The 26,266-nt window shown below is 35.0% G+C and overlaps 3 protein-coding genes across 6 annotated transcripts; 2 read left to right on the top strand and 1 right to left on the bottom strand.

The window, feature by feature from the left end:
* The first annotated feature begins 4,167 nt into the window (after positions 1 to 4,167).
* LOC126688861 (SMR domain-containing protein At5g58720) lies at positions 4,168 to 12,954 on the top strand. 2 transcript variants are annotated; one of them, XM_050383745.1, is made up of 11 exons: positions 4,171 to 5,069; positions 6,543 to 6,568; positions 6,710 to 6,832; positions 7,874 to 7,959; positions 9,292 to 9,524; positions 10,457 to 10,533; positions 10,637 to 10,693; positions 11,473 to 11,540; positions 11,627 to 11,733; positions 11,866 to 11,936; positions 12,539 to 12,954. In XM_050383745.1, the coding sequence occupies exons 1-11, from the start codon at positions 4,481 to 4,483 to the stop codon at positions 12,659 to 12,661; spliced, it is 1,560 nt and encodes a 519-aa protein (XP_050239702.1). In that variant the 5' UTR covers positions 4,171 to 4,480; the 3' UTR covers positions 12,662 to 12,954. The 2 variants fall into 2 exon arrangements, with proteins under 2 accessions (XP_050239711.1, XP_050239702.1); XM_050383754.1 differs by lacking the exons at positions 11,627 to 11,733; positions 11,866 to 11,936; positions 12,539 to 12,954 and having other exon boundaries at positions 4,168 to 5,069; positions 10,829 to 11,540.
* A 2,419-nt stretch (positions 12,955 to 15,373) lies between these two features.
* LOC126688879 (protein EARLY FLOWERING 4-like) lies at positions 15,374 to 21,095 on the top strand. Of its 3 annotated transcripts, none has more exons than XR_007644357.1 (3): positions 15,374 to 15,945; positions 16,158 to 16,213; positions 18,713 to 21,095. XR_007644357.1 is itself a non-coding variant. In XM_050383781.1 (2 exons), the coding sequence occupies exon 1, from the start codon at positions 15,514 to 15,516 to the stop codon at positions 15,919 to 15,921; it is 408 nt and encodes a 135-aa protein (XP_050239738.1). In that variant the 5' UTR covers positions 15,374 to 15,513; the 3' UTR covers positions 15,922 to 15,945; positions 16,158 to 16,571. The 3 variants fall into 3 exon arrangements, 1 of the variants encoding a protein (XP_050239738.1); XR_007644362.1 differs by lacking the exon at positions 18,713 to 21,095 and adding an exon at positions 18,005 to 18,703; XM_050383781.1 differs by lacking the exon at positions 18,713 to 21,095 and having other exon boundaries at positions 16,158 to 16,571.
* A 1,528-nt stretch (positions 21,096 to 22,623) lies between these two features.
* Positions 22,624 to 24,945, bottom strand: LOC126688873 (peptidyl-prolyl cis-trans isomerase CYP20-1). Its single transcript, XM_050383767.1, has 7 exons — positions 24,722 to 24,945; positions 24,460 to 24,538; positions 24,169 to 24,216; positions 24,019 to 24,042; positions 23,458 to 23,640; positions 23,288 to 23,363; positions 22,624 to 22,891 (listed from the first exon to the last, which is right to left on the bottom strand). The coding sequence occupies exons 1-7, from the start codon at positions 24,785 to 24,787 to the stop codon at positions 22,753 to 22,755; spliced, it is 615 nt and encodes a 204-aa protein (XP_050239724.1). The 5' UTR covers positions 24,788 to 24,945; the 3' UTR covers positions 22,624 to 22,752.
* Positions 24,946 to 26,266: the final 1,321 nt, after the last annotated feature.

A 26,266-nucleotide genomic window follows, 5' to 3' on the forward strand; every position in this document is an offset into this window, starting at 1 on the left:
TTATGCCCATCTTCTTTTAGCTTCTGCCATTTCTCTTTCTATGAACTCTTTCAGGTGACCCTAACTGGAATCACTACATAATCACACTATAAATTTCTTAGCAATGACCAAATAGAACCATAACTTGAGATTCGTTTACTCTGTCATTAACCGATGCATAGAAGATAATGGAGCTATCACGTAGCTTTCTGTTTCCACTTTATTCTCTGGTTTAAAATTTTGAAATGCCTAGAGGCTCTCTGTTCCACTTCTTTGGTTGGAAAAAGCTCCATACAAGGGAGTTGTATCTGACATAGATCGTGATCTGTTCATTTGAATATATTTATAAATCCTTACCATATTAGTATTTATTACAGTATTACTTTTTTTTAGAGAAGCACTTATTCCTTCTTCTTTTTTTTTCCTAAAAAAAAAAACTTTATAATTACTAATTATCACGGTTAAGGAAAAATGCGAGGGAATTAAAGGAAACTTTAGCCTACCAATTCAACACCTTTCTTTCTTTTCTAGCCTGGCTTTTAAGGGCACATGTAGAAAGTAGAAAGTATAGAAATGAAAAGTGAAGTGAAGAAAGAAGAATGTATATAGTAGGAAAAAAATGAAAGGTGAGTGTTTGGATTCAGATGATTTGCAGTGCGTTTTGCGTCTGCATTTCTCTCTTTTTTTTTTTCTTAACCAAAAGCACGTGAACACATACCTGCTAGTGGGTTTCATGCACTGTGCACAGGACCCATTACCACTTTCAACGTTCACACATTTCACTGAAATGACACTGTCAATGGGTCCCATGCACTATTCATGGGACTCACAAACATCTATTTTCACCAAATCTTTAATTAAAAATTGGTCTTATGGTACTATTCACACATTTAAAAATTATTTTGCTACAGTGTTTTTAGTTTTTAGTTTTCAACAAAATAAGTTGTATTCAAACAAAGTGTATCTCGCTTATAATTTCTAATTATCACGGTTAAGGAAAAATGCGAGGCAATTAAAGTTAACTTTAGCCTACCAATTCAACTCCTTTCTTTCTTTTCTAGCCTGGCTTTTAAGGGCACATGTAGAAAGTAGAAAGTATAGAAATGAAAAGTGAAGTGAAGAAAGAAGAATGTATATAGTAGGAAAAAAAATGAAAGGTGAGTGTTTGGATTCAGATGATTTGCAGTGCGTTTTGCGTCTGCATTTCTCTCTCTCTTTTTTTTTTTTTTTACCAAAAGCACGTGAACACATACCTGCCAGTGGGTTTCATGCACTGTGCATGGGACCCATTACCACTTTCAACGTTCACACATTTCACTGAAATGACACTGTCAGTGGGTCCCATGCACTATTCATGGGACTCACAAACATCTATTTTCACCAAATCTTTAATTAAAAATTGGTCTCATAGTACTATTCACACATTTAAAAATTATTTTGCTACAGTGTTTTTAGTTTTTAGTTTTCAACAAAATAAGTTGTATTCAAACAAAGTGTATCTCGCTTATATAGCTGTAAAATCAGAACTACTCTTGGAGTTTTTAGTAGATAGCCAATAAAAATGCTCATTTCTATTGAAACTTCCTCTAGGAAGGCTAAGAGTAAGAGGTTCTACCTTCCCTCATCCATCCTTCCACTTTACATTTATGTGGGTTAACTTTTGGTCGCAAAATTTAGTGTCTTTTTCTTAACATTAGTATTCAATTAATTATGCAAGCTCCACATTGGTGTTCGTTTTGTAGACATCTCATTTTACAATTGTTGTTTAATCTAAAATTAACAATAAAAGGGTAATTTCAGAACATGTGTAAAAGTGTATTTTAGTTTCTTACTAACAATCAAAACAATACCACTAGTGCAAAGAATAAACCACCAAATTGTGAGATCAAACCATATCAAGTTTCAAAGGACATTTGAGGTCAAAGAAATCAATTGCTTGAGTTTCCCATTTTGAAGTGTTTATCCCTTGTTATTTACTTATACGTTGGTTGATTGAATAATTATAATGTGAATCTGTGAGAAACTCCACGGGGCCAGTCTCTGCTTCCCGACAATATTTAAAAAGCAACAATTCACCAATCCGTACAAGATAATTCTAATGGATAGTTGTTGCTTTAGATGACTGGTTAATTATTACTTAACAATAGATGATTAATTAAAATCTAAAAATCTTAATTATCCTTTAACATAATTTGATCATAAATTGATTGAAAATAAGGTTAAAACTCGTAATTATCCCAAAACTTATAAATAAATAAAAAGAGCAAAATGAATAAAATAAAATGTGGCCCTAAAGTCGGCACTTGTACTAGAAAATAAAGTATCAATTGGGAAATTGTTTGCCCCACTTTTCGACGTTTAATTTTCAGCTTCTGTTCCAATTTTGTTGTTATCCAAATCTTTTTCCAAAAAAAAAATTAAAAAACTTTAAGGGATAAATATAAGTTAAAATAGTCTTCATAACTAATTTCTAACGAAAGACTAATGCTTTTAGCTCGCACTTCTATAAATAGAAGGGTATACACAACAAAAAATGGAGTTTGTAGCATTTTTTATAATATATATATATATATATATATATATAGCATCTATAATTTGAATGGTTGCTCTGAGTGACTATTCACTTTAAGTAAAACCATCCTCATAATTTTGATGATTTGATATTCTAATACAATACAATTTATCAACAATATATCATCTTCTTTTTCTTTTTCTTTTTTTAGAAGAATCATCCTTAGGCCAATTAATTTAATATATTTATGTTGTTACTAGCCTTATAGCCTTATAACACGTGCTTTACGCGTGCAATGAGACTTTTTTTTTTGTTTAATGTCATAATTTTTCATTCATTTTAATTTTTAGATTATGAAAAAAAAAAAAAAAAAAAAAACCTTAATGCTCTCATTTAGAGAGATTAATCTATTTAGATTGTCAAAGTGGACTGAGAATTTTTTTTTAATCAAATTTTTGGATAAATTTGTTTTGAATACATGGATTAGTAAGAGAGTATTTTATTTTGTAAACATTTTAAGTGGAGTTGGAGACATATTTTTACCATATTGTCTCTAAATTTTGTCCCTGTTTAACGTAGGGTCTAAGGATATTTTTGAAGCACATAAAAGTACAGTTCAAATAGGGGAATTCTATTATATATAGTATAGATAATTAATTTATATAGTTTTTCTCAAAAAAAAAAAAATTCTATTTGGTATTGCATAGGGCATAACTACTAGCTATAATTAAATTAGATATGTTCGATACTACAAGTTTGAATTGAATTTGATTTGTTTTTCAGAAACATATCCAAGTGTTCAACTATTTTTTTTAGAAGAAATTATCTAACTAAATTAGATATATTTGATTTTCTACTAATTCTTTAATTGATTTATTTATAAATTTCTCGTATCTTCTATACTATTAATAACAAGATTCATTGTTTGAATTTCAACATTTTTTGTACTAAAATACTCTCATACAAATTCTTAAATTTTTAAAAATATCTCTATCTTTTAGCTAAATAATTTTAAATTAAAAAACACAAATCAATTAAAAAGAGTAATTTACTATTCCTAAATTTTAGCCTTTTTTCTTTTATCTTCTCAATTCAGTCTAAAATTTAGGATACTATTTATATCTTACTTTTAAAAAATTATAATCCAAAATTTCTTACCTTCTTCTCAAAAAAATAATTCCAAAAAAACAAATAAATAAAAAAGTTCATGTTAACGGATAGCCTTAGAGAAATTATTAATAAATTACAATAGAAAAGTTTAAATATCATTTTAATAAGAAATATAAAAAATTGTCAACAATATTTATTGTTTTATTATTTTTCCAATAAAATATTTTTAAAAATAATTTTTAACATTTGCTATAAAAAGAAAAAAGAAAAAGAAAAGCATTATGAATCTAGTATTACAAGATAATTAATTATTTTTATATGGGGTGGGTGGATAATAATTGATTGAGATGTAAGCATGGCCCACAGATTCCATTAAAACGCGTGGCTCAAACAATATATTCTGATGAAATAAAAATACATTTCTCATCTTATCGACCAAAAAAAAAAAAAAATTGTCATCCATCATTAAAAAAAAAAAACCTTTTTTCAAAGGAAAAAAAATTGCTTCCATGTGGGTGAATAAATAAATGGTGTAATAAAGAGTACGTACGCCTTTGAAAAGTAAGATTCTCACTATCATTCATTACATGCCGTCAAAACATGAATCCTTTTCCTTTTCCTTTTCCTTTACCCTCTCTATTTCTATCTCTCAACAACTACCCCACCACCGTCGACCACTTTTTCCTGCAAATTCCATATTTCTCCCAGAATCCCTCTTTGTATTTCAGTTTCATCCTTCTCTCTCTCTCCTCTCCAATTTAGGATTTTCAAATTCCAACGCGATCGCTCAGAATCAGAAACCCTAATTTTTAATTAAGAAAAGGAAATCAATCAGAATCCTCACCGCGATCGTTGTATCTCTGCCATTCTGATACGCAGATGAAGAACACGAGGAAGAAGAAGAGAAGGCCTCGAGTCTCTAATCCCGTCGCCGGCGACAATGGCGGCGTTGTTCCGACTGCCGAAGAGGACGAACAGAGTAAGATCTTCAAAGCCTTAGCGGATGCTTTCTCTTTGGCTTCTCTAGACGACGCCGATTCGGCCCTCCGCCAAGCCAACGGCGATCCTGACAAAGCTGCCGAGATATTATCAATGAGCTTGGGTTACAGTGCGGATGACCCGTCCACGACGTCGGGTTCGGGTTCAAGTTCGGGCGCGAGTTCGGGTGCGAGCTCGTCGGGCTCGTCAGAGGGGTTTGTGGAGACCGGGTGCATTCAGAATGTGATGAACGGGAATGGTGGGTTTAGGGGGACGAAGCAGAAGAGAGTTGTTGCGTCGACGGGGTCGATCTCGACGTTGTTGGGGAAAGATTACGTGAAGTCAAGCCTACGGAGGGACTCGAAGAACAACTCCAAAGGGTTTGGTAACGGTAAAGGCGTTGTCGACAAAGAAGAGGCTGAGCAGTTTTTGTGTTCGATGCTTGGAGATGAATGCGAGCTCAGCTTGGCTGTTGTTAGAGATGTGCTCTGTGAGTGCCCAGCTATATCTTTTCTTGTTTTTCTTTTGTTCCTTTTTTGGTTATTTGGAAATATATTTTTAAGACTATGTAATGGATTTAGGGAGTGAAGGAAGTTGATAATTGATTAGTAGGGGCTAATCCTAATATGAATTTGAAGGTCGGTGTGGTTGCTTGGATTAAGATAGTTTTTTTATAGTGTTTTGTGTGAGCTTTACTAGGTCTAGTTAATTGGGTTTTATTGGTACTTTTTTTTGGTAGTAGTAGTAGTTTGTTTTGTGGAAGGACCATGGAAGATTGTATTTGGGTGTCGGCTTATTTGGTTAAGTTTGGATAATGAAGGTGTTGATGGTGCAGATGAGAATGATAGGAAGGATAGCGCTAGAGATGTTTCGATGTATGAGGGCCAATGGGGGAACTTGTAAATTTTAGAAGAGGAAAGACACTAATTGTGGACATGTATGAACAGTACCAATGATGATAAGAATGGAGTTGATGTGATGAAGGCAGGTGTAAGGGGTGCTAGGATGGTCTGAAAGGCACAACTTTAATTGGTTATGTGTAAATGGATTATGTTGCCAGTGCCATCTATGATGCTACAATGAAAGCTGGTTTTCTTTACTATTTTTTCCTTGATGCTGATATGGAAAAATGAGTATCTTGAGATTTACAAAAATGCATATGTATGCATGTATCTGTGTACACATAATAATTTATTTATGATATACTAATGTGGAGGTATGGGCTTTGGTGCGATGCTAAGTGCCTTCCACTTAAAGTGATAGGTTGCGGGTTGGAGTTCAAAAATCAACCTCTCCAAAAAAATTGGGTGTAAGGATGCATACCATGACCTCATCCAGATTCCACAAACGTGGGACGTGGGAGTTTTGTGCACTGGGTATGATACAACATGACATTTTAATGTGGATTTATTGTTAAAATTTAGTGTAAAATGCAAAACTGTCCCTCTAAGTTTTTTTGAATTTCATTTCAGTCCTCTATCTTTCAAGTTTATTCAATTAAGGCTTTTCCATCAACTTGTGTTATATGTTGTGGTTAATTTTTCAATTTTATAATTTTTTCTTCAAATTTTTTAAATTAAAAAAATTCAATTAATGATTGAAAAATATTTTCCAGATTTTTTTTTTTTCAAAAAATTTTAACAAAAGTTAACGGAAAGCGCTTAATTAAATAAATCTGAAACTTAGAGGATTGAAATGAATGAAAGCGAAGTTAGAAGACTGAAATGAAATCTGAAGAAAGTTAGAAGGTCAGTTTTACATTTTAGCCTAAAATTTATCACCCAGTACTCTCAGTTACTTATGCCACCACATGCCTATCTTCTTCTTGTGTCCTTCTCTTTCCGAGTGTTTATCCTTCATATACCCTTTCTTTTCCAATGTTTCTAGATTTTTATTTGAATTCATTATTTATTTATTTATTTATTTTTATTGTTTTCATTATTCCTTTCGATCATTTTTGCAGGTCAATGTGGATATGATGTTGAAAAGGTATTTTGAGTATTGTGACTTTGTTTTTGTTTCATTCTTTTTTGATTGATCATTGATGATGAATTTTTTTCCCCAAGATATATTACATTTGATGCTAAAGAAAGGTGTAAGTGAAATGCTTTCTGCTTATTTGCTTTCCAGGCCCTAGATGCGTTGATTGAATTATCATCTTCCACCTTTGAGCAGTCTAGGAATGATAGTTACCTCAACAATAGTGTTAACTATAAAGAAGATATCAGATTTCTTATTGAACGCAAAGACAGTGTAAGTTATGTTATTTTATTGCTTGATTATGTGTTGGTAGTTCTTGCTTAAAGATTCATATTTCAGTTTATTTTAATCTACCTTTTTTTGCCAAGAGCCTTGTAGCTTGGTGGCATAGCTTGCTCTACTTTATTAAGAGAACCATGGTTAGAATCCCCCCTCCTCCATTGTTGTACCTATCGAATTTTAATCTACTCTATTTTAGGTTTCCTGTTGGCTTATTTGTACAAATAATGCATATGGTCTTGTTATGTTTAATTTTATGAATTTTGTGGTCAAGTCATGATATGAGTTTCAGGGTTTATGCTTTTGGGCCTTGTATATTGACCATTAGTGTGTTTGCAGTTTATTACTGTAAGTCACAATGGAGTGAGCTTGGTATTTGTCTTTGTCATTCCTTGATCAAGCCTTATTAATGTTATGCTCCTAATGGGTGGCCAAGGAATCCATTAGCTATTTTGTTCTATTGCCCTTCTTCCTCCAGCATCCCATATGTATATTAATTGCTGTCTTTGCCATACTGTGTCTTGGTTTTTCGATAATTGCCGTGTCCCTTCTGTATATTGTCTTAGTTTTTCAAGAATAGTTGTGTTGCCTTATATCGTATTGTATTGTGTCCATGTCCATGCTGCTTAGGTCTTTGTCTGGCATGTGTTCTTGAATATGGGATATATAGTCAAGCAAAAATGTAGATGGTCAATAGTCACACATGATTACAAGTGTATTGGGTGGAACTTTATTCTTGCAACTGAAATCTCATTGTCTCCTATCTTGGCCTGTGGAGGATTAACCACTGATGTAGCATGTTTCATTCATTGTTTCTTGTATAATTTAATTTATGTAAATATTTAGGTTAACCATTTCCTCATCTGAATAAAATAATTTTACTTCTAAATTTTTTATTTATTTTTATTATTATTATTATTTTTTAAATTTTGTAAATATTGGTTCCAAATGATGACAGGAATACTTCAGTGTTGTGAACTTTTTACCATTTGGCTATGTGCTTTATGTCTAGTGATCAAGTACATTTTGTAACAGATTACTGACAGGGCTTCCGATTGCACATCTTATTCTTCTGAAAGTGAAGTCCAGGATAGTATATGGTCTGTGGGGTATGGTTGCAGGTAATTCATTCAGATGTTATTTTTGTTGCTTTAGTTGTTGTCATTATAATTTTATTATTTTCTCAAGTAGAAGGCTGCAGTGTGTATCTTGCAGTGAGCATGGTATTACAGATTGGGGTGTTGAGTTTAAAGTAAAATTCTAGAGAAAGTTGTGGAGAGATTTAGCACATACAATATGGCTTGTTCAAGTTATTACAGTGGAAATTTAAACTGAACTAGCCTACATTGACATACATGTATGCATAGGTTGAAAGGCCAGAAGGTGCAAGCGTTGCTACTGTTTTTGTTTTAAAATGCATATTAATAGGGAAAATAGAAGAAATGATATAATCAGATGTCATTATTTGCACAACATGAGGCAATGAGCTCTAGCTCTACCAAGGTAGTCAAAGGTGAAAGATGACCCTAAGGTGCTAAGGCCTTGTATTGCCCGAGGCAAGAGGCGACAAAAAGGCACTAGCCTGAATAAAGCAAGGCCACCAAATTCTAAATATATTTGTTATACGTATAGAACTTAAATCATATGTACCTAGTGTATCGAAATAGTGAAGCGTTTTTAAATGTGTTGCATGAAGAAACTAGGTCTATCAAATGATTTCAAAATAGGGTTAACATGGTTTAGGCTCTATTAGTTATTTTAACAATAGGTTTTACCACAAGCTTCTACCATATGTAAGACCCATCCATTGCGTGTTTAAATTTTTACCAATAAAAGGGATGTAATGTATGTGAGGTCAAATAAAATGTCATTAACTGCATTTTAATGATGAGCTTTTTGGCCTTCCGGATGGCCTCTGCTCAGCTAGAACTGTGATGCTTGCCCTGGGGCCACTTCCAGCTTAAAAGTCTGAACATGTGTCTCACTGCAAATAGCCATAATCGTACAATTTGTGAAAAAAAGGATAAGTAAAATTAGCAAGTTGTTTCAGATTTCTTGAACATCAAAGGGCAATTCTTTGTGGTTTATAAAGGCTTAGGAGCTGTTGACCAGTTAAATTTATATATACTAAGAAGATTAAGAAATTGTCTCAGACAACATAAGATTATGTTTTATTTTTTAATCTAACCACAACATGATCTTTGATATTTGATTCATGTCATGAGAGTTTCAGCTTTGGGTGTGTTTCACCTGAGCAGCGGCATGATGTGAGGCTCAATCCATAGGCTCTCAGTGCCCTGCAAAATTGTGCATGTATAATATAATAATACTTGTTAATCTGTGTTCAAATTTTATTTCATGTAACATCTACTAGTTTATGATACTTCTTGAGATACCAAATTCTTGGTATTTGGAATCTGATTCTCCGAGCTTATATTTTTTCTTCATTTTAGGAATTATGCAACGGTTCTTGCTAATCCTGAAGCTAAGTCTCCAACTGGCCCAACAATTACTGAGTCAGAGCTCCCTCAGAAGGTTTTGGAATCTTTGTTTAATGTCTCCAAGAGTCCTGAATATGAGCCAAGCACAATGAATTGGAGGAATGTAGTAAAGAAACTGCAGTCATTGGGGCCTGGGATTGATGTTTATCCTTCTGGTGTTGCAGAACCGCAGCAGAATACTTGCGGTATTCATAATTATTTTCATAATGCTTTATTGCACTTGCTAGTGTCTCTATATTAATAATTTCAGAAACTGAATTTCTGCTGTGGTTCTATAGCTATTTTACAATTTAACATTCTATCGTTAGAAGTGATTTTGTAGGAAATATGTTAATAGGCTCTGATCTTCATAATGTTGTACATTTGGGATTTTGTGTAATATCTTTATAATTTTATTCTTTTGGGAACTGTCAGTTTTTAGCCAGCTGCGGAGAATGCCCCCTCCCAAAAAAAAAAAACCAAAGAAATGTACTTGCTACAATCAACTGTTCAGAATAAAGGACTTCTAAGTGGTGATAATTTTCCAAATCCGTGTACAGTTGGTTGCTTGTATATTTTGTCTTTTGCTATACATATTTGATTATGATTGCAGCAGACTTTAGCATTTAACTTGTTCAACCCACATTTTCTAGGTTGTGTGTGCATCTTACTAACTGAACAAGGGAAGTGAGAGCATTAGATAGTGTTGATTGTAACGGCTTTAAAAACTTGTCTAAGCCAATGTGCTTGGTGTGGTTGACCACCCCCCTTCCCCCATTTTGTTTAGTGTGATTAGCTACTTCATGTTTTCCGCATGATGCCCACTCAAATGCAACATGTACAGACATCCACACAAAAAGGGAGGGGTGTGGGGGTAGGGAAAATAATAATAGTAGTTTAGTCCCTCCTATTCAAAACTTTTTCTTCTTATTTATTTATTTAAAAATTGAAATACTTGATAGTTGTTTGGGAGGTTAAATTACTTCTCTCTGGTCAGTATCTGCAACCATTACTTTTTATAGAGTTTTTTAAAAGGTTTTTCTTCAATACATCCATATTAATAATACATGTGTAATAAATTGGTAATTGTTATCAATGATATCAATTTCTTTACATTTGAGTTTTCCTTGGATTGTAGCCAAAGGAGAGGAATATCACGTGTTCAGAACATCTGCTAAGCAACATTGGGATTCAATGAGGTCTTGCTATCAGAAAGTAAGTTTGTTTTAACTTTCTATGTGGGTTAGGGTATTTTTATGACACAAGCTCTAGTTTATTATAGACTTGAAAAGAATCTGATTAGGAAGCTATTCTGCAGGCTGCAGTGGCATTTTCAAAGGGAGAGCGGCAGTATGCAGCCTATCTTTCTGACCAGGTTTGTTGTGCTTCAACAAATAACATTGTAAATTTAGTGTATTTATGTTTGTGTTTGCACACTCTTATACATCTTGTATCAGTTTAGTTTTCTCTGATGTACTTCCAACCCTGCATATTTCAAGATGTATAACAGTGTAAGCCACTGCATGGAGGAGCGGTTAACATTATATTGTCGCTAGATATCCAATGGCCTAGCCAAGAATCCATTACATAAGTCTTTGGTAAGAAAGAATGCACAGCTCAAAAGTGTATTTGGCAAGCCCAAAAAAGATTGCCCCTCCATTTCTCGAGATTACTTTCAGGAAAGCTCATCCAAACACACTAGTTCCTTCTGAATGCTCTCTCTTGATTCCAGTTGAGCTCCAGTTTGTTACATCTGGGGTCATTCAGAAGCCTAATAGTTTTAAGAAGCAGTCCATTTGTTGCTATATCACATATTATTGTGGGATTTGGGCAAAAGGTTTTGGTTTGTCATGGCCATAATTTTTTTCCTCTGTTGATTTATGGATCAACATGATTTTTTATGTTGCATTTTTTCTTGAGGATGTTCCAGTATAAAATGTTGACCACCTCAAACTTGAATGATTTTTACGATGACATGAATTTCAGATATTTTTTAATTTTTGATTTTTTTTATTTAGGTATGGCTTGTCCTTTGTATACATCCTGTGTTCTGTGGTTGCACACCTTATGCTTTTTTTTAATAATTTTTTTAATTTTAATAATGAAATCATTACTTAGAAAAAAAATGTAATAAGATATGCTGCATTTTACTAGGGCAAGGCTCAAACAAAATTGGCACGAGAGGCAGATGAAAGGGCAAGCCATGATATATTTAAAGCTAGGTTGGTACATTGCCTAAAAGATTGACGCAAAAACTGTCTACCTCTGGTGTTCTTTATTCCACTAAGCTATTGCATCCAATCTGCAGAAACAGGGGCATTGAAAATGTGATAACAATTGATTTACATGGGCAACATGTCAAACAAGCAATGCAGCTAGTAAAAGTTCACCTTCTACTTGGAACATATGTGCCCTGTAAGTGCCTGCTGGGCCACCCATATTTCTTGCGTTTCTCTTCTTTATTTCAGAAAAAAAAAAAAAAAAAAAAAAAAAAAAATTGCCCTTTCTGGTGTTTTATTATTATTATTATTTTTTGGTTTTCTCCAGCGGTTCAAACTCTCAGGGTTATCACAGGATGTGGGTCACATGGATTAGGGAAGTCAAAGGTTAAACAATCGGTATGGTTTTCCAAAGCATTTTGCAAAGATAATATCAATCTTTCAATCTTGGTACAGTGGCACAAATACTATTGTTAGCATAACTTTTGGAGCTAAAATGATGCTACCTAATATCTTGACATAAATGTATGTAGTTTTCAGCCAATCCCAGCAGGCATAAGCGCTTGCTTAAAACTTTGAGTTGAGTATGACCTTGAGAGAGCTTAAAATAATGTCATGTGGCTATTTATAAGTGTGCCAAACTCCTATTTTCATTCATTTAGATTAGATTGATTAAGAATTAATAGAGTTTTTCCCTTTCTATATATTAGATCAAGTAAGAATTCATTGAATTCAACCTTTCCCTTTTTGCTTGATGCGCAGCAAGGGAAGAATAATGTCAATTTCACCTGAGCTCTCCTTTTTTTCCCCCATTATTTTGTTTATGAACATTTGTTTATCAAGTGTACAGTATATTAAAGCTGAAAAACAGATGTAGGCCTTCTGCAGGTGGTTTAGTTATAATGTCTTAATTAATCTTCTTCACAACTAGCCCATTAGAATCTTTAGAGAGAAACAAACTTGTAGGGTGTATTTATATTCTTTATCTTATGTGGATGCAGGTTATCAAACTTCTGCAACGGGAAGGTATAGAATGGAGCGAGGAGAACCAGGGAGTGTTGCTAATCAAGCTCAATGGATGTAGAGAGTTTAGCTTTCTAAATTCTGAAAGTGATACCGAGTAGATTTACCCAACTTAGTTCTTTACTACTCACCATAGTTTTTTTTGTTTTGTTGTCAAAAGCTTGTTGTCTGACTAGAGACCATGTATGAAGTGTTCGTGCATAGGCTCCAGTTGTTTATATTGATGTAGAAGCTTTTTCTTTTATAGGTAGGTGGAAAGAGAAGTTAGACCACTTAATTGTAAATTTATTTATGGCTTAAGCTGCTGTCTGTGCGTTGAATCTGTATTAACCAGCAGAATAGTGTATCTGACTCGATTGTCTATAATGACATGCATGACCATGATTACCTTAAATACTGACTGTTGATCGATTAGTTTCTTCTGGCACTTCAATTGCTTTGTTACTTTGTTTTTGTTAAATTTCATTAACTGAAAATCCACGTGCTGGCATTTGCCCCCTGCATTTAATTTGATATGAATCATAAAAACATGAAAATGGTTTGGGCAAATAATTCGCCATGAGAAATAGTTGTAGCCTAGTCAAACTCCTGGTTGTCCTACATTTAATTATCCTTGGAAATATGGCAATGTTTGTGCTTAAATGGTCAATGCAACTAGGTGTTTTGTATTCAATTGGGAAACCTAATGTATTCCACTTAAAGAATTGTACATTATACTTCAGTTTTATCATTTTTTGGGCAGTTGGGCAATATTTGTTTGACCACTCTACCCATTATCAGCCTAACAAGTATTAGGTTTCATGACATGAAACATGTTGTCAACTAATGGAACTAGCAATCTCAATTGTAAGGTTGCGGGTTAGTCGCAGTTGAGTGATTGTGTGATATTGCAAATTGTGCAAATATGATTGTACTGGATTTTTTAAATGTATGATGTCTGAGTGTATGATGAGTTTTACATCCGGGGTTGGCTAGATAGATCTTCAATTTGTAACTAGTTTTGGAGAAACTCGAATTGGTCCTAGTGTGTAAGTGCAAATGTGACAGCCCAAGGGATCTTTTACAAGTCAATATACACTCTTTTAAGTCACAATCAACAAATTTGAGAATTTTCCAAGCCGGTCTAAACACAAAACTTTTCCAAAATTTTTTTGAAGTTCTCAAATTAGAGAATAGCAACTTCAAACCATTATTTTATCTTAAAAAAAAATACTCGGTTGAATAAAAGAAATTCTTTCTCTTTCCTCCTCTCTTCTTTGTTCATCTGTATCTCTCTCAAACGGTAACACAATTAAAACACAAACACAATCTAAAATCAGAATAGAAACAACAGATCAAGAACAGGGAAAAATACAAATTTAATTAGAACAACAAATCTAAAATCAAAACAAAAACAACAAATCAAGAACATGAAAGCCTATCTAAGCTCCATTGTAACAACAAAGTGAATCAGAACAAGAAAAGAAGGAAGAAAAAAAAAAAAAAAAAAGAAGATAGACGAAGACCAACTCTCTCTGTCGGCTGTGTGTGAGTGAAGTGAGATGAAGAAGAAAGAAAATAAAAAACAAAAATGCAAACATAGAGGAGAAGTCGAAAGATCATGGTCGGCTATGTGTGTGTGAAATGAGCTAAAGAGGAAAGAAAATAGAAGTAGAAATAGAAGTCAAAAGATCATGCTAGAGAGTGTTCTAGAATCAAGAAGAAATAGAAAAAGTAAAAAAAGAGAGAGCTAGAGAAAGAAAAAGAGAGTCCGGAATGAACTAGAAAAAGAAAAAGAAGGGCAGATAGAGATAGGAGTGGGATATGTGTGTGGTGGAGAAAAAACCAATAAAAAAAATGAAATTAAGGAAGAAAAAATAATATAAAAAATAAGGAAACACAATTAAGAAATACTACCATAATATTTTCACAATAAATTTTAAGTAATAGATTGTTATTAACTAATATTGGTGAGTAAAAAAATAATTTTAGCGGTGGGTTCAAATTAGAATTAGTAACAACTTTTCATATAAGATTTTAATGTGATTCTTGTGAAAATATTACGAAAAATGTTGTGGATATAATATTTTTCATTGAAAAATATAATTGTTAGGAATGAATATAGGAAGAATAAATGATTATAAAAAAAGAATAAAGAATGAATAAAGAAATAATATTTAAATGAGATAGATAATGAGATAGAAAATCTGTTGAAAAGTGTATTTGAAAAAGTGAGGAGGTAAAAGGTAAAAATCACTGTTCATTCTCCGTACAAAAAATTGGAGAATTTGTTGAAGATGCTCTTACTATGACATGTCAAATCGACTTTGGCATGTCATAGTAACATAGACATCCAGGTAGGGAGGTTCATCGGCCAATGCGGGATTGTTTTTGGGGCATTTATGAGCCGCATTGATAGTGTTGGTGGCCTGAAAACACCAACCATCGTCACCACCATAGGAACAGTTTTTTGGAAGCGTTAGTGGCAATTTCGTCCAAATAGAAACTCGATTTTTATTAGAATATGAGAAAGAGATTTGAAACAACCACCATAAAGACATAAACTCACAAGATCAAAGATTCAAAACACATACCAAAACCTAAGATCTAAAGAAGAAGCAGTAAATCTAAAAAAAAAAAAAAAAAAGTAGAAGAGCAAATTTGAAAATAAATTCGAAGCAACAGATATGAAGAAGCAAATCTAATTCAAACCTAAGATCTACACACAAATATATGGGTTTGGACAGCCTACACACAAATAAATACTTACATTAAGTTAGAATAAAATTTCTAACTTGTATTAAAAAAAAGAAAAGAAAAAAAAAGGGGGCCATCTCGAGTCGGTTAGTCAATGACTCAACAACTGATCCCCCCCCGTTTCTCTTTTTGACACTGCCACCAGCTACCACAAGATATAAAGCCCCACTTCTTCAAATCGTTTTTTCGCAAAGGCCAGAGTGATACTATATTATGTATGACAGCGCCTGAATCTGAGTCTTTGGTGGAGTCTATCATGGACCACTACACCACCATTACCAAACCTCAGACCCTTTACACCAAGAATCGCCTAAACGACAGTGACGACGATGAAGAAGAGGAGGAGTGTGACGTGGAGGTCTGGGAGATGCTGAGCAAGAGCTTTATTCAAGTACAGTCCGTACTGGATCAGAACCGTGTGTTGATCAATCAGGTGAACGAGAACCACCAGTCCAAGATTGCTGACAATCTCGCCAAAAACGTTGCCCTAATCCGCGAGATCAATACCAACATCTCCAAAGTTCTCTCCATTTACTCCGACTTGTCCCTCAATTTCTCCACCATCGTTCACCAGCGTCGCGCCGCCGTGATCAATTGCAAGAGGAGCGTCGACGACAAAGCCTGAACATGATATTGCTCGTGAATTTCAGTAAATTCAATTACCTTTAGCTTTGGTTTTTGGATCAAAGTTGTGTTTGGTTCTTATTTGGTCTTTAAGTGTTTGCTTTAATGTGTCAGTGAGTGTGTAGTTGTGGGAAATCAAATAATTTATGTTTTCAAAGTTTGGGATTGTTGTTGTGGTGGGAAAAATAAATAAATAAACTGTGGTTAATAATGGGCGTTTGTTATGTGTGTTGTAAGGAACAAGGCTGCGGGAATGCTTATCTACATTCATCCTTACCCGCAGACGAATTGAGGTATATATGTTCTGTTTGCAATTCTTTGTTTTAATTCTTCTTTCTTTCTTTATGGTTTTTGATTTGTTGGTTGTAGTTTTAGATGGTGATAAACAATTGATTTATGGGGACATTTTGTTGCTTAGGTAGGTCATCATTTTCGTATTTATTGGCAATGCCCATCTAGGAAGATAGTGCATTTTATTTTAACATGTATTTTGTGGAGGGATTAGTGATGTTTAGTGTAATTATTTTCTTAAGTGAAAATGTTTCAATTTTTGCATGTTAATGAACAAGTTACAATTTATCATGTATATTGAATAATTTATATCAATTTGAATCTGGAATATATGAAAATGACATGGAAAATTGCAATTAACTTACCATGTGTTGTGCAAACAGGTTGTTGTCAACTTTGTATGTTGTGCCTTTTGTTATGGTAATGTGGAGATTTCAAGTTCTTTATTTCTTTTTGGTCGATAAGTATCACATACAGCAAGAATGTCTTGAATCCATGACTTCACCCTCCACCTTGTTCTTGTAAGGAAGAGGGTGCCATTTGAGATGGAGCTCATAGGCAATATTAAGTTCTTCCTCTTGCACCACTGCATTTATTATGGCATAAGGAAAATTTAAGCTCTTGGTACCAGTTGTATACACTCCTTTTAACTATATTTATTTTTGCAGCATTATAATTGAACATAGGAATTCCTTTTGATATGATAAGCTTGTGGAAGTTTTGAAGAGAAATAATGCAAGAAACTGGGTACAAGTGCAATTTGGTTAAAAGGGAGCCATGTCCATTTTTTGGTATTGAAAAGCTAGTATCAGGCTATCAACTCATAGAAGATAAGATTACCTTAGTAACTTGAATTAGGGAAAGTAGATTGTTAGGTTTTGAGTTTGTAATGTTGGCAAACCATGACAAAACATGACAAAAACTAAGTCTCATTGGTTTAGAATGGTCTACATTGAAGTCCAAGACAAAAAACTCAAGTTCGGGATGAAAAAATGAGTTACAAGTTGTTTCGTTCGATTGGTACTCGATTGCTACTAGTGATTTTCGATCAATCGAAAATCGCATATCAGCAAAATCAGCAACATAAAAAGGCCATAACTTATCCATTTGAAACCCAAATCGCAAGCCGTTTTTTCCAATATTTAAAGGATATTATAAGCTAACCCTAGGTGGGGATTTTGAGAGTTTTTAGAGAGATTAGAGTGCACCTTGTGCCTCTTTTGTAGATATAGGGTTTTGTACCCAAAAGCTCTCTTATGCCTTCTATCGGTATTATTCCTTGAAGAATCTCAAGATCCGGTGTTGTAAAAGTTGCTGCATACAAGATCAACGTTTAAGGAGATCCAAAACCTTTGAGTGGAGTTTCAAAGTCACAAGCAGGTGAGCTTGTGTTGTTGCGAAGGCCAAAGAAAGAAGTAGTCCGTGGACTCGGAGCTATCATGGGGTCGTGGTAGTAAGTTTTCTACTAGTGGGTAACAATAGAATGTTAGTGGTCTAAGTTCTATTATATAAACTTCAATTCTTTCATAGTGAATTTGCTTTTTACCTTTAGGATAGCTAGGTTAAATCCTCCCTAGGTTTTTTACCGGTTTGGTTTTTCTGAGTTATCATATCGTTGTGTTCTTTATTTTCCGCACTTTACAATGATATGATATATGTGTGTTAATCTAGATCTGATTAATTTGGCTAAGTAATCACTTGGCTAATTAACTAGGTTAATCTGGTTGTCTTTTAAGGGGTCTAAAAACATTAATAGATAATTTATCAACTAACTTATAATTAATCATTTCCAGCATGCATTGAACTGCCACCACTGCTTTTGAATGATACCTCAGAAGGTTAGGAGGCTAAGGCATTCTGGCCAAGGAATGAAGTGGAGATAGTGTTTTTATTGCTCAAATTTGTTAGAATCTGTTTGTTTTCTTGGTTGCATGACTTTGGACACTTCAGTTGGTTCGTAAGTTGGAATATTAACAGAAATTCATGGGGGTTAATTGCTTTTTGGCATAGTTTACAATCATTGTTTGGGGCTATGTTTTATGGGTGCTAAGCACATGTATTGATCATTCGGCAAAAAAAAAAAAAAAAAGCACATGTATTTACCATGCGAGTTTCACCATATCAAGTATGATCCAGATATAGAGATAAGGTTATGGGAACTGAAGACCTTCCAATGGAATCTTCAATGAAAAACTGACTTGTAAACATATGTCACGTCTAGAAACCTGAGTAGAGAAATCCCTTAATCCAAAAACTTTTCTTTGACACGATTCACATATGTTTTCTGCCACACCATGTTATTGCCCTCAGGTTGCTTCCTCTTAACCATCCTTCTGTTGTGTCCAACAAATACATTAGGAACATGGCAAAACTCTGTTGTCATTATTCATTTCATACCTTTTGACCAATTTTTGCTGAGTATTTTCGATTTGGAAACTCATTTGAAGCTTTTGATTATATTTTTAAATATTGATCCAACAAAGAAATAACTTCTTGCTCAGAATTACCAAGGTGATTTTTGGGGGGATGGTAACAGCCATGAACTGTTTGTACTCATGGTTGATGGTGAGTGGAGGTGGATGGTGGAGCTGGTGAAGACAAAGGAAGCTGGCAATGGATGGTTCTGCAGGCAGATGAATCTAGAACTACAGGTGCTGAATGTGGCAATTTATTTGGGTTGGGGTTGTTGGAATTTTCAGTTATGATTATGTTATGGAGCATTAAGTTTCTTGGTTTTCATTGTAACACATTCACTCATTGTTTCATTTTTTCCTGGTTATGGATGGGAGAAGTGTTGGGGAGAATAAACATCTTGGGGAAACTTCCTTGAGTAATTAATATAACATATAAAGACACACTTTAACCCAAAAGGCCTAAGCCCAATGGATATGTGCTCAATTATGTTATATTAACCACTCATTCTTCTCATATTTATTCAATATGGAACTTCACTCACACGTGTAACCCAACAAATCTCCCCCTCACGTGTGAGTCTACCTCTTTATGGGTTTCAAGACCTCTTTGTGGGCCATGAACAAGTCCTACTCACTCCCCCTTGCCTAATGGCTTTTCACTTCATCAGCACGTCATCCATGGGTCTCTCGTACGCCATCCATGGGAACCACGTGTCAACCCTACACGCACATCCATGGGAACCCCGCACGTCCATGTCCATGGGAATCTCGCACCACACCATTATTTAGCACCATTAGCAATATTCCTTTGTTGGGCTTTTTTTTCTTGGATCTTTATGTGTGGGCCATTTAGGCTTTCTCTGTCCCCGCTGAGTAGGGATTATGAACACCTTACCACCTTCGCCGCACACCACCATGGGCTCTAATACCACTTGTTGGGGAGAATAAACATCTTGGGGAAACTTCCTTGAGTAATTAATATAACATATAAAGACACACTTTAACCCAAAAGGCCTAAGCCCAATGGATATGTGCTCAATTATGTTATATTAACCACTCATTCTTCTCATATTTATTCAATATGGAACTTCACTCACACGTGTAACCCAACAAGAAGTGGGTTGTAGTGGAAAGATCAGTTTTAAGTACATTTTAGGGAGGTAAAATTGAAGATGGATAGTGAGTTTTATATTTCCTGAGAATGTGGATGCTCATCGTGGATTCGTGGTTGAGGGCAGTGGTTGCAGCTCTCAATTTGGTCGAACTGGTGGAGATCATGTGGTGAGTTTGTTTCACTTGTAATGAAGCAAAATGGGACTCGTCCAAAGCAATCCCTACAAATTAGAGGATGAGGAAATGTTTGGTTATTGTTTTACGGTTTCAAAGCAGAATATATATGTGGGGGGTTTTTGGTGTAATATTCTTACAGTGTTGTGTATTTTCTTCTCAGTGTACAAGGTCTCATGTAAGAGGATAAACAAATCGGTCTGTGTTTATAGCCCACCTTCATTCTTCTTGTGGAATATTCCTTTTTCCTGGTCTTAAATTTGTATTTGCATCATTCAGTTGAAGATTGTAGTGTCATCTTGTGGATATACTTTAATCCCAGAGCTTCAGTGTGCTCTGGGTCTCTGACAACGACATTTAAACCTATCTTGATGGCTATAGGTTCCTTTAAGTTATTACTTATATGTATAAAAGACTTCAAGAGTTCCACCGTGTATAATCATCTCCGATCTTTTAACTTTTCCGTATAGGTCAAGACTTCAAGCATTCCATTGGTTGAGTAGGTAGAAATAATTTTATAAACCTGGTGATCAATTTAGTCCCTTGCTGCTAACTTTTAATTATGGTATTTTATCTATGAGATAAAAAGGGAAAAAAGAAGAATTGAAGATGGATATTTTATCCAACAAGTTCTGTGCACGATCATTGGATTTTTTTACTCTTTGAGGTTCAGATTCTTAATATGGCTTTGCCATGCAGATCAATTATTTGTATATTTTATTCTCTAGATTGGTTAGTCGAGAGAGTGGCAAAAAAGGAGAAGAAATGAACTTTTAGCTTAGTCTTCTTAGTTTATTACTTTACAAAACAATTTACACTGGCATTCTGAGTAGTACATATGTGGATTGTGGCATTGACATTGGTGAAATTACAAAATGGATGCTGAAACTACTGCGGAGCAGATTTTAAGGTTGGCCAGATAGAGAATACTGTGGCAGGGACTGAAATTGAGAAGTTCTCGAAAGGTGGTTCAATGACCTGCCAAGAAAGCTCATGATGTATTCAATACTCACAAACAAGCATTTTAGACCTCACTTGTTGCATCTGGCTGTATTTTTGCATTGGCTTGAAAGTGCATTCAAAGGATTTTCTCATATGTTATTCGAGACCAACTATTTGGACATATTTCTTCTTATTATGGGCACACAGGAATGAGTACCAACTTGAAATCTTGTTTGATTTATTACTTTTGTGGAAATATGAATTAAGGATATAAGTAATTGGTAAATGCTATATTTACTACAAAAAGCTTCTAAACTAATGTAATTAGTACTACTTTAACAAAATTAATAAATATTGAAATACTAATTTGTAATTGGTGACACATCATTTTGTAAAATTTATGTTAGGATTTATATAGTATCCTAGCATTGCTCATAGACGCTGAATGTGGGTTGCCCAGATATACGTCATCTCGAAGCCATTTATATTTGCTTGGTAATAAATAGACTGTATCTTTGCTTGGTAATAATAAATAGACTTACTACGAACTATTTGATGGTAAACATTGAAGTCCAAATCTCACATCCATTTTGCATCCCGAACTTAATTCCAGCAGGTCAACAATATAGCAAGCTAATTGCTACATCAAGAATAGCACAACACTGGCTGTTTGGTTCAAAATCAGCAGTTTCTTCCAAACTGCTACTCAATAATGCTTTATTAATGGCTTCCGATTTTAACTTTCCACATCTAATAAGACTCAAGTTTCTCAAAAAACTACTCGTTTCTCACAAATTTATAAGGTATATGCAACCATGCATAGAGCACAAGTTTCTCCCGATCGTGGGCTTCCATTTGATGCTTCCTCACAATGTGGAAAAAAGACGCACTTCCATTAGATGTTTTCTCATAATGTCGAAAAATGACTTTGAACATGAACCTAGTTCACAACATAAAATGATAAAATCCCTCTTCCCCATATACATCAATCAATTATCATAATTAAATGTGACCAAGAGATGGCCACACAAAGGAACTGCAGCAGGATTTGGATTTTGGTGCTAATGGCAGATTTAACGTAGTAGTAGATTTAACTGTGCTGGAACTTTGGAAACCAGATAAGAAGCACAGCTATGTCAACCTTTCTTACCTGGTGATTTAAGGATAGACTGCTTACAAGGTAAAGAATGGCCTGATGGGGTATGGGTTATTATTCTGTGTTTTCAACAGGAGCAGCATGAAATAAGGAGAGCATTTATATTTTGAGTGTTCATTGACACGAAAATTTAGCAGGAAATTCTGAGCTAAATTGGGTTGTAATGAAGGTAGAAGGGAAGAGCATTCTATTTGCAAATAGACCTGTTCTGCTACCATTTACCATATTTGGGGGGATAGAAACGAGAGTGCTCAACGATAGAGGTTTTTTATTTTTTGTTTGTTACCCCCTAGAAGAGAGTACCTAATGGTAGAGGGAAAAATGAAATGCAGATCTTAAAGACCATCATGGCAGATGTGAGAAATTGACTCGCAAGTATAATCAAAGTTAGAGACTCGTTCAAAATGAAGCCTTGTGTTGTATCTGGAAATTGACTAATTCAGTTTTGCTAAATCTCATTGCTAGTTTAGGTTGTTGAATGTTGCCTTTTGCAGTTCTTCTATTTCTTCTTGTTGTCTGCTGTTTTTACTGCTTGATTGTATAAACTGTTCTGCTCTTTGGTTAAATAAAGTTCTTATTCGTTAGAAAAAAAAGAAGCTATTACTACAAAATATGGGGAAAAAGAACAACTTAAATACGAAATATCTTTTCTTACATTAATACCTCAAATAAAAGTCTCATACCTAACTGAAAGGGGAATACGATATTACTAAATATGTGGGTAGAAAATAAACGAGGAAAATTACGCATCAAGTTCACCACTGTCTGTAATAACGACCTTGCTCTTGGGTGTGCCGCTTTGGTTTCCTTCAGCTTCAACCTTGTAAACAACATCCATTCCAGATAGCACCTTTCCAAACACAACATGCCTACCATCCAACCTGAAAATACAAAAGGAAATAAAGGGATTGATAAATCCATTTGAATACAAATAGCAAGGTTGGGATATTTAGAACCATCCCATGTCAACAATTACCTCTCTCTCTCTCTCTCTCACACACACACACATAAAAGGAGAGGAAATGTGTGAAGTTGCGAGGGTCAAGAAAAAAAGGTTAATATTGAGTGCTAGAAGTGCAAATTAATAATGCTGCTGATCTGACCCGTGTCTAATAAACTACCATGAATCCACTACACTTTCAGCATCACACAGAAAATAGTAAACAGATATAACTAAGAGAATATTTTGACTAAAAATCTGTCACAACAAATAACATAAGATGCAAATTAGACGATTTGTTTTCTCTCACTTAAAATCTGAGGGCACAGTTAATTACCAGCTAGTTGTCACTGTTGTAATAAAGAATTGTGAACCGTTTGTGTCAGGGCCAGCATTTGCCATTGACAGAAGCCCTATACACAAGAAAGAGAAGAAAAAAAAATGTTACTATTTACATAAATTTGGGGGATTTTTTTTTTGGGGGGTGTGGGGGTGTGCTATTCGTACCTGGTCCGGTATGCTTTAGCTTGAAGTTCTCATCAGAAAACTTCTCTCCATAGATTGATTCTCCACCTCTTCCATCACCTAGTGTGAAATCACCTCCCTGGAGCATGAAGCTGGGAATAATCCTGTGGAATGTGCTACCTTTGTAATGGAGTGGTTTTCCACTCTTTCCAACACCTTTCTCCCCTGAAATGATTGAAAAAGAAAAAACCACATGTTAACCCTTACTACTTTCCTCATAAATCTACAACTCTTTTTTCAAATTGTTGAGGAAAGGTGATGGGAATATCTAGATACTTTTCTCTACAGTATCTCCCAAGTAATTTACACTTTTCAACCGCACACACTTGGTTGTAATTGTATTTGAGATTGTGTTACCGTTATGTCTAATTTTAATACATTGGTCATGAGGAACCCCAAAACTTAAAGCACCACATAACATATTTACAGATGAAGCAGAATACGCAAGAGTCAGAAATTTGATTTGAACATAAACTATAGATATAACGATCGGTATATCTCAAAAAAATAAATATAGGAAAGAGGCTGAGGTCACAGTCTCACCTGTGCACAGTGCTCGGAAGTTCTCTGCAATCCAAAATGAAGGGTGCAAAAGTCAATGATCATATAACGTATTAAGTTTGAAAGGATGATGTATTGTATGTATCTATCATCTAATCCAGTGTTTTCAAAACAGATGATACACAATCATACCTGCGGTTTTTGGAACTGCCTTCCCAAACAGACCCATCACAATTCGACCTGAAAGATGACAGATCATAAAGATTAAAGAGTATCATAACAACCATGATCACAGTTCCTCCAACAACATTATATCATTAAATTTCACAACTTTTGATACCCATTACTCGCAGCCAATTCCAACATGGAATTGGCAAAATACTTCTACAATATCAAAGCAAAATACCCATTTTTTTTTTTCCAACAAAGCAAGTCTCTTTCTTTTACAAAAAAGAAATGAAATGTAATGGTATAGAGAATTACCAGCGGGCTTTCCACCAATCTCAACATCAAAATAAACTTTATGGGTCACTTCCTTCAAATCTTCCTTTGGCTTCTTAGCCTGAAAGATCAATCATTTATATCATACATAAATATAGGTATATGTGAATGAATAATAATATTTTATTAGATCGATCATCTGATCTAATAAAAACATTAGTAGATCAAAATTATAGAGGAAACTAAATCGACTTAGAGAAATGAAAAGAATAATGGTTTTCTTTTAAAAAAGAATTGACCCGACCTGAATGAGAGCTAGGGTTCCGAAGAGGACGAAAGCACAAAGGAGGAACGATGTCGTTCTGGCCATGGCGTGGATTCTTCTTCTGCTGCAAATAATCTCACAGTTTCGCTTTCGGTTTTGCTAATAAGTACTGAGGTGAGGATGTAGATGCAATTTGTCGGAAACTATTTTTAAGGAGCCTGGAACAGGTATCACTGTCCAATTCACGTTTGACACGTAGATTGTTGTGTGTTTCGGCTCGTTTCTATTGGTTGGTACTGCTTGAAGAGTGTAGGCTTGGCGATTTTTCCAATTTGGGCTTTTGTCTGGATTAGTGAGAAAATAGGCCAATCAGTATTCGCTAGTGATATGGGCTTCGGCTTATTTATACCCTCCTCCTCTTCATCGACATAGTTGTCAAATAATGGCATCCTTTGGGCAAAATTTGTGAACTAATATCTTTTTAATATTAATGGTATAACCGCACCACATTATAAGTAACTGTGCACCACATTGTATAGTGTAGTGTGGTTTACGGTTTTATAATAAGAAAACCACACAAATCGTACCACATCACACTCTATCTGTATATTTATATATTTATTTATTTTTAATATTATATATGTAGGGACACGTTCCGCAACGAACTGCAGTAGTGTTGGGTTCGCACGTGAATGGGCCCAGACAATATCATTTGTAGAGAGTGGGTTCGAAAGGCTAGGCCTCGGTTACCCAGCGGTGGGTTTTTGTGGTGCTCATATGTGATTGAGGTGTCTTCACCCTTGGAGTCTTTCTCCTAGAGGTGGACTGGGAGGCCCTTCCTTTTTGGCCAGTCTTCCTAGCCCCCTCTCCAGATTACTTATTTTTTCTTTTATACTAGCCTGCGTTCACTTTCCTTCGTCCACGTGTAGGGTCGACCTTTCCAAGACTGATACTTGTCCCGTCAGTCCAAGACCAAAGCTGTTGGGAGTGGTTGATAAAGCTAAAGAATACGACTCTGTTAGGTGCAGAGCTATGTATGGGGAAGGTAGTAAGGGCAGCCTTTCTTAGATATTTTAGATTTTCTTCCAAGTTTGTCCCTATACCGTTTTTGCCCCTCTTCTTGGTGGAGCTTTGGGTCAGCCGAGGACTGCACTGTCCTCGGCTGCTTCTCTGGGCCAATTTGTGCTTTACGTTATTGAGTTTGGACTATAACCTTCTTCGGCTTGGGCCTTAGGGCTCCCCATGAATAAGTGGGTCTGGCCCATAAATTGTTGGGCCCCACAATAGCCCCTCAAAACCATGTTGTCCGACCTCCTGGTTGGAGAGGGGGGTTTTGATAATTCCGAGCCTTTATTACGGCTCATTTAATTCAACCTTTCACTGGCGTTGGCAATTCTCCACCTGCCCAGGAAATGCTCCGGTCTACGAGATGTTCTTCTTGATTTATTCTCGACACACTCCTGCCGTTTGGTTACCCGAAACATGTCTTTAATGGTTTTCCTTCACAAGACCTTTCAAATTCAATGGCTACTGATGATGTGGGGGAGCGGAACGGGCGCATTCTTGTTTGCAAATTTCCTTGGA

Source organism: Quercus robur, chromosome 1, assembly GCF_932294415.1.
Source record: "Quercus robur chromosome 1, dhQueRobu3.1, whole genome shotgun sequence".
Taxonomy (NCBI): Eukaryota; Viridiplantae; Streptophyta; class Magnoliopsida; order Fagales; family Fagaceae; genus Quercus; species Quercus robur.

What these genes read in the sequence shown, in the direction of transcription:
- LOC126688873 (XM_050383767.1), bottom strand. Translation starts at nt 24,787, where the DNA reads ATGGCCAGAACGACATCGTTCCTCCTTTGTGCTTTCGTCCTCTTCGGA. An exon ending in CTTCCGAGCACTGTGCACAG is followed by an intron (nt 23,641 to 24,018) that starts GTGAGACTGTGA and finishes CAATCATTTCAG; the next exon opens with GGGAGAAAGGTGTTGGAAAG. An exon ending in ACAACAGTGACAACTAGCTG is followed by an intron (nt 22,892 to 23,287) that starts GTAATTAACTGT and finishes TTGTATTTTCAG; the next exon opens with GTTGGATGGTAGGCATGTTG.
- LOC126688879 (XM_050383781.1), top strand. Translation starts at nt 15,514, where the DNA reads ATGACAGCGCCTGAATCTGAGTCTTTGGTGGAGTCTATCATGGACCAC.
- LOC126688861 (XM_050383745.1), top strand. Translation starts at nt 4,481, where the DNA reads ATGAAGAACACGAGGAAGAAGAAGAGAAGGCCTCGAGTCTCTAATCCC. An exon ending in TGTTGTTAGAGATGTGCTCT is followed by an intron (nt 5,070 to 6,542) that starts GTGAGTGCCCAG and finishes TCATTTTTGCAG; the next exon opens with GTCAATGTGGATATGATGTT. An exon ending in TCTGTGGGGTATGGTTGCAG is followed by an intron (nt 7,960 to 9,291) that starts GTAATTCATTCA and finishes TCTTCATTTTAG; the next exon opens with GAATTATGCAACGGTTCTTG.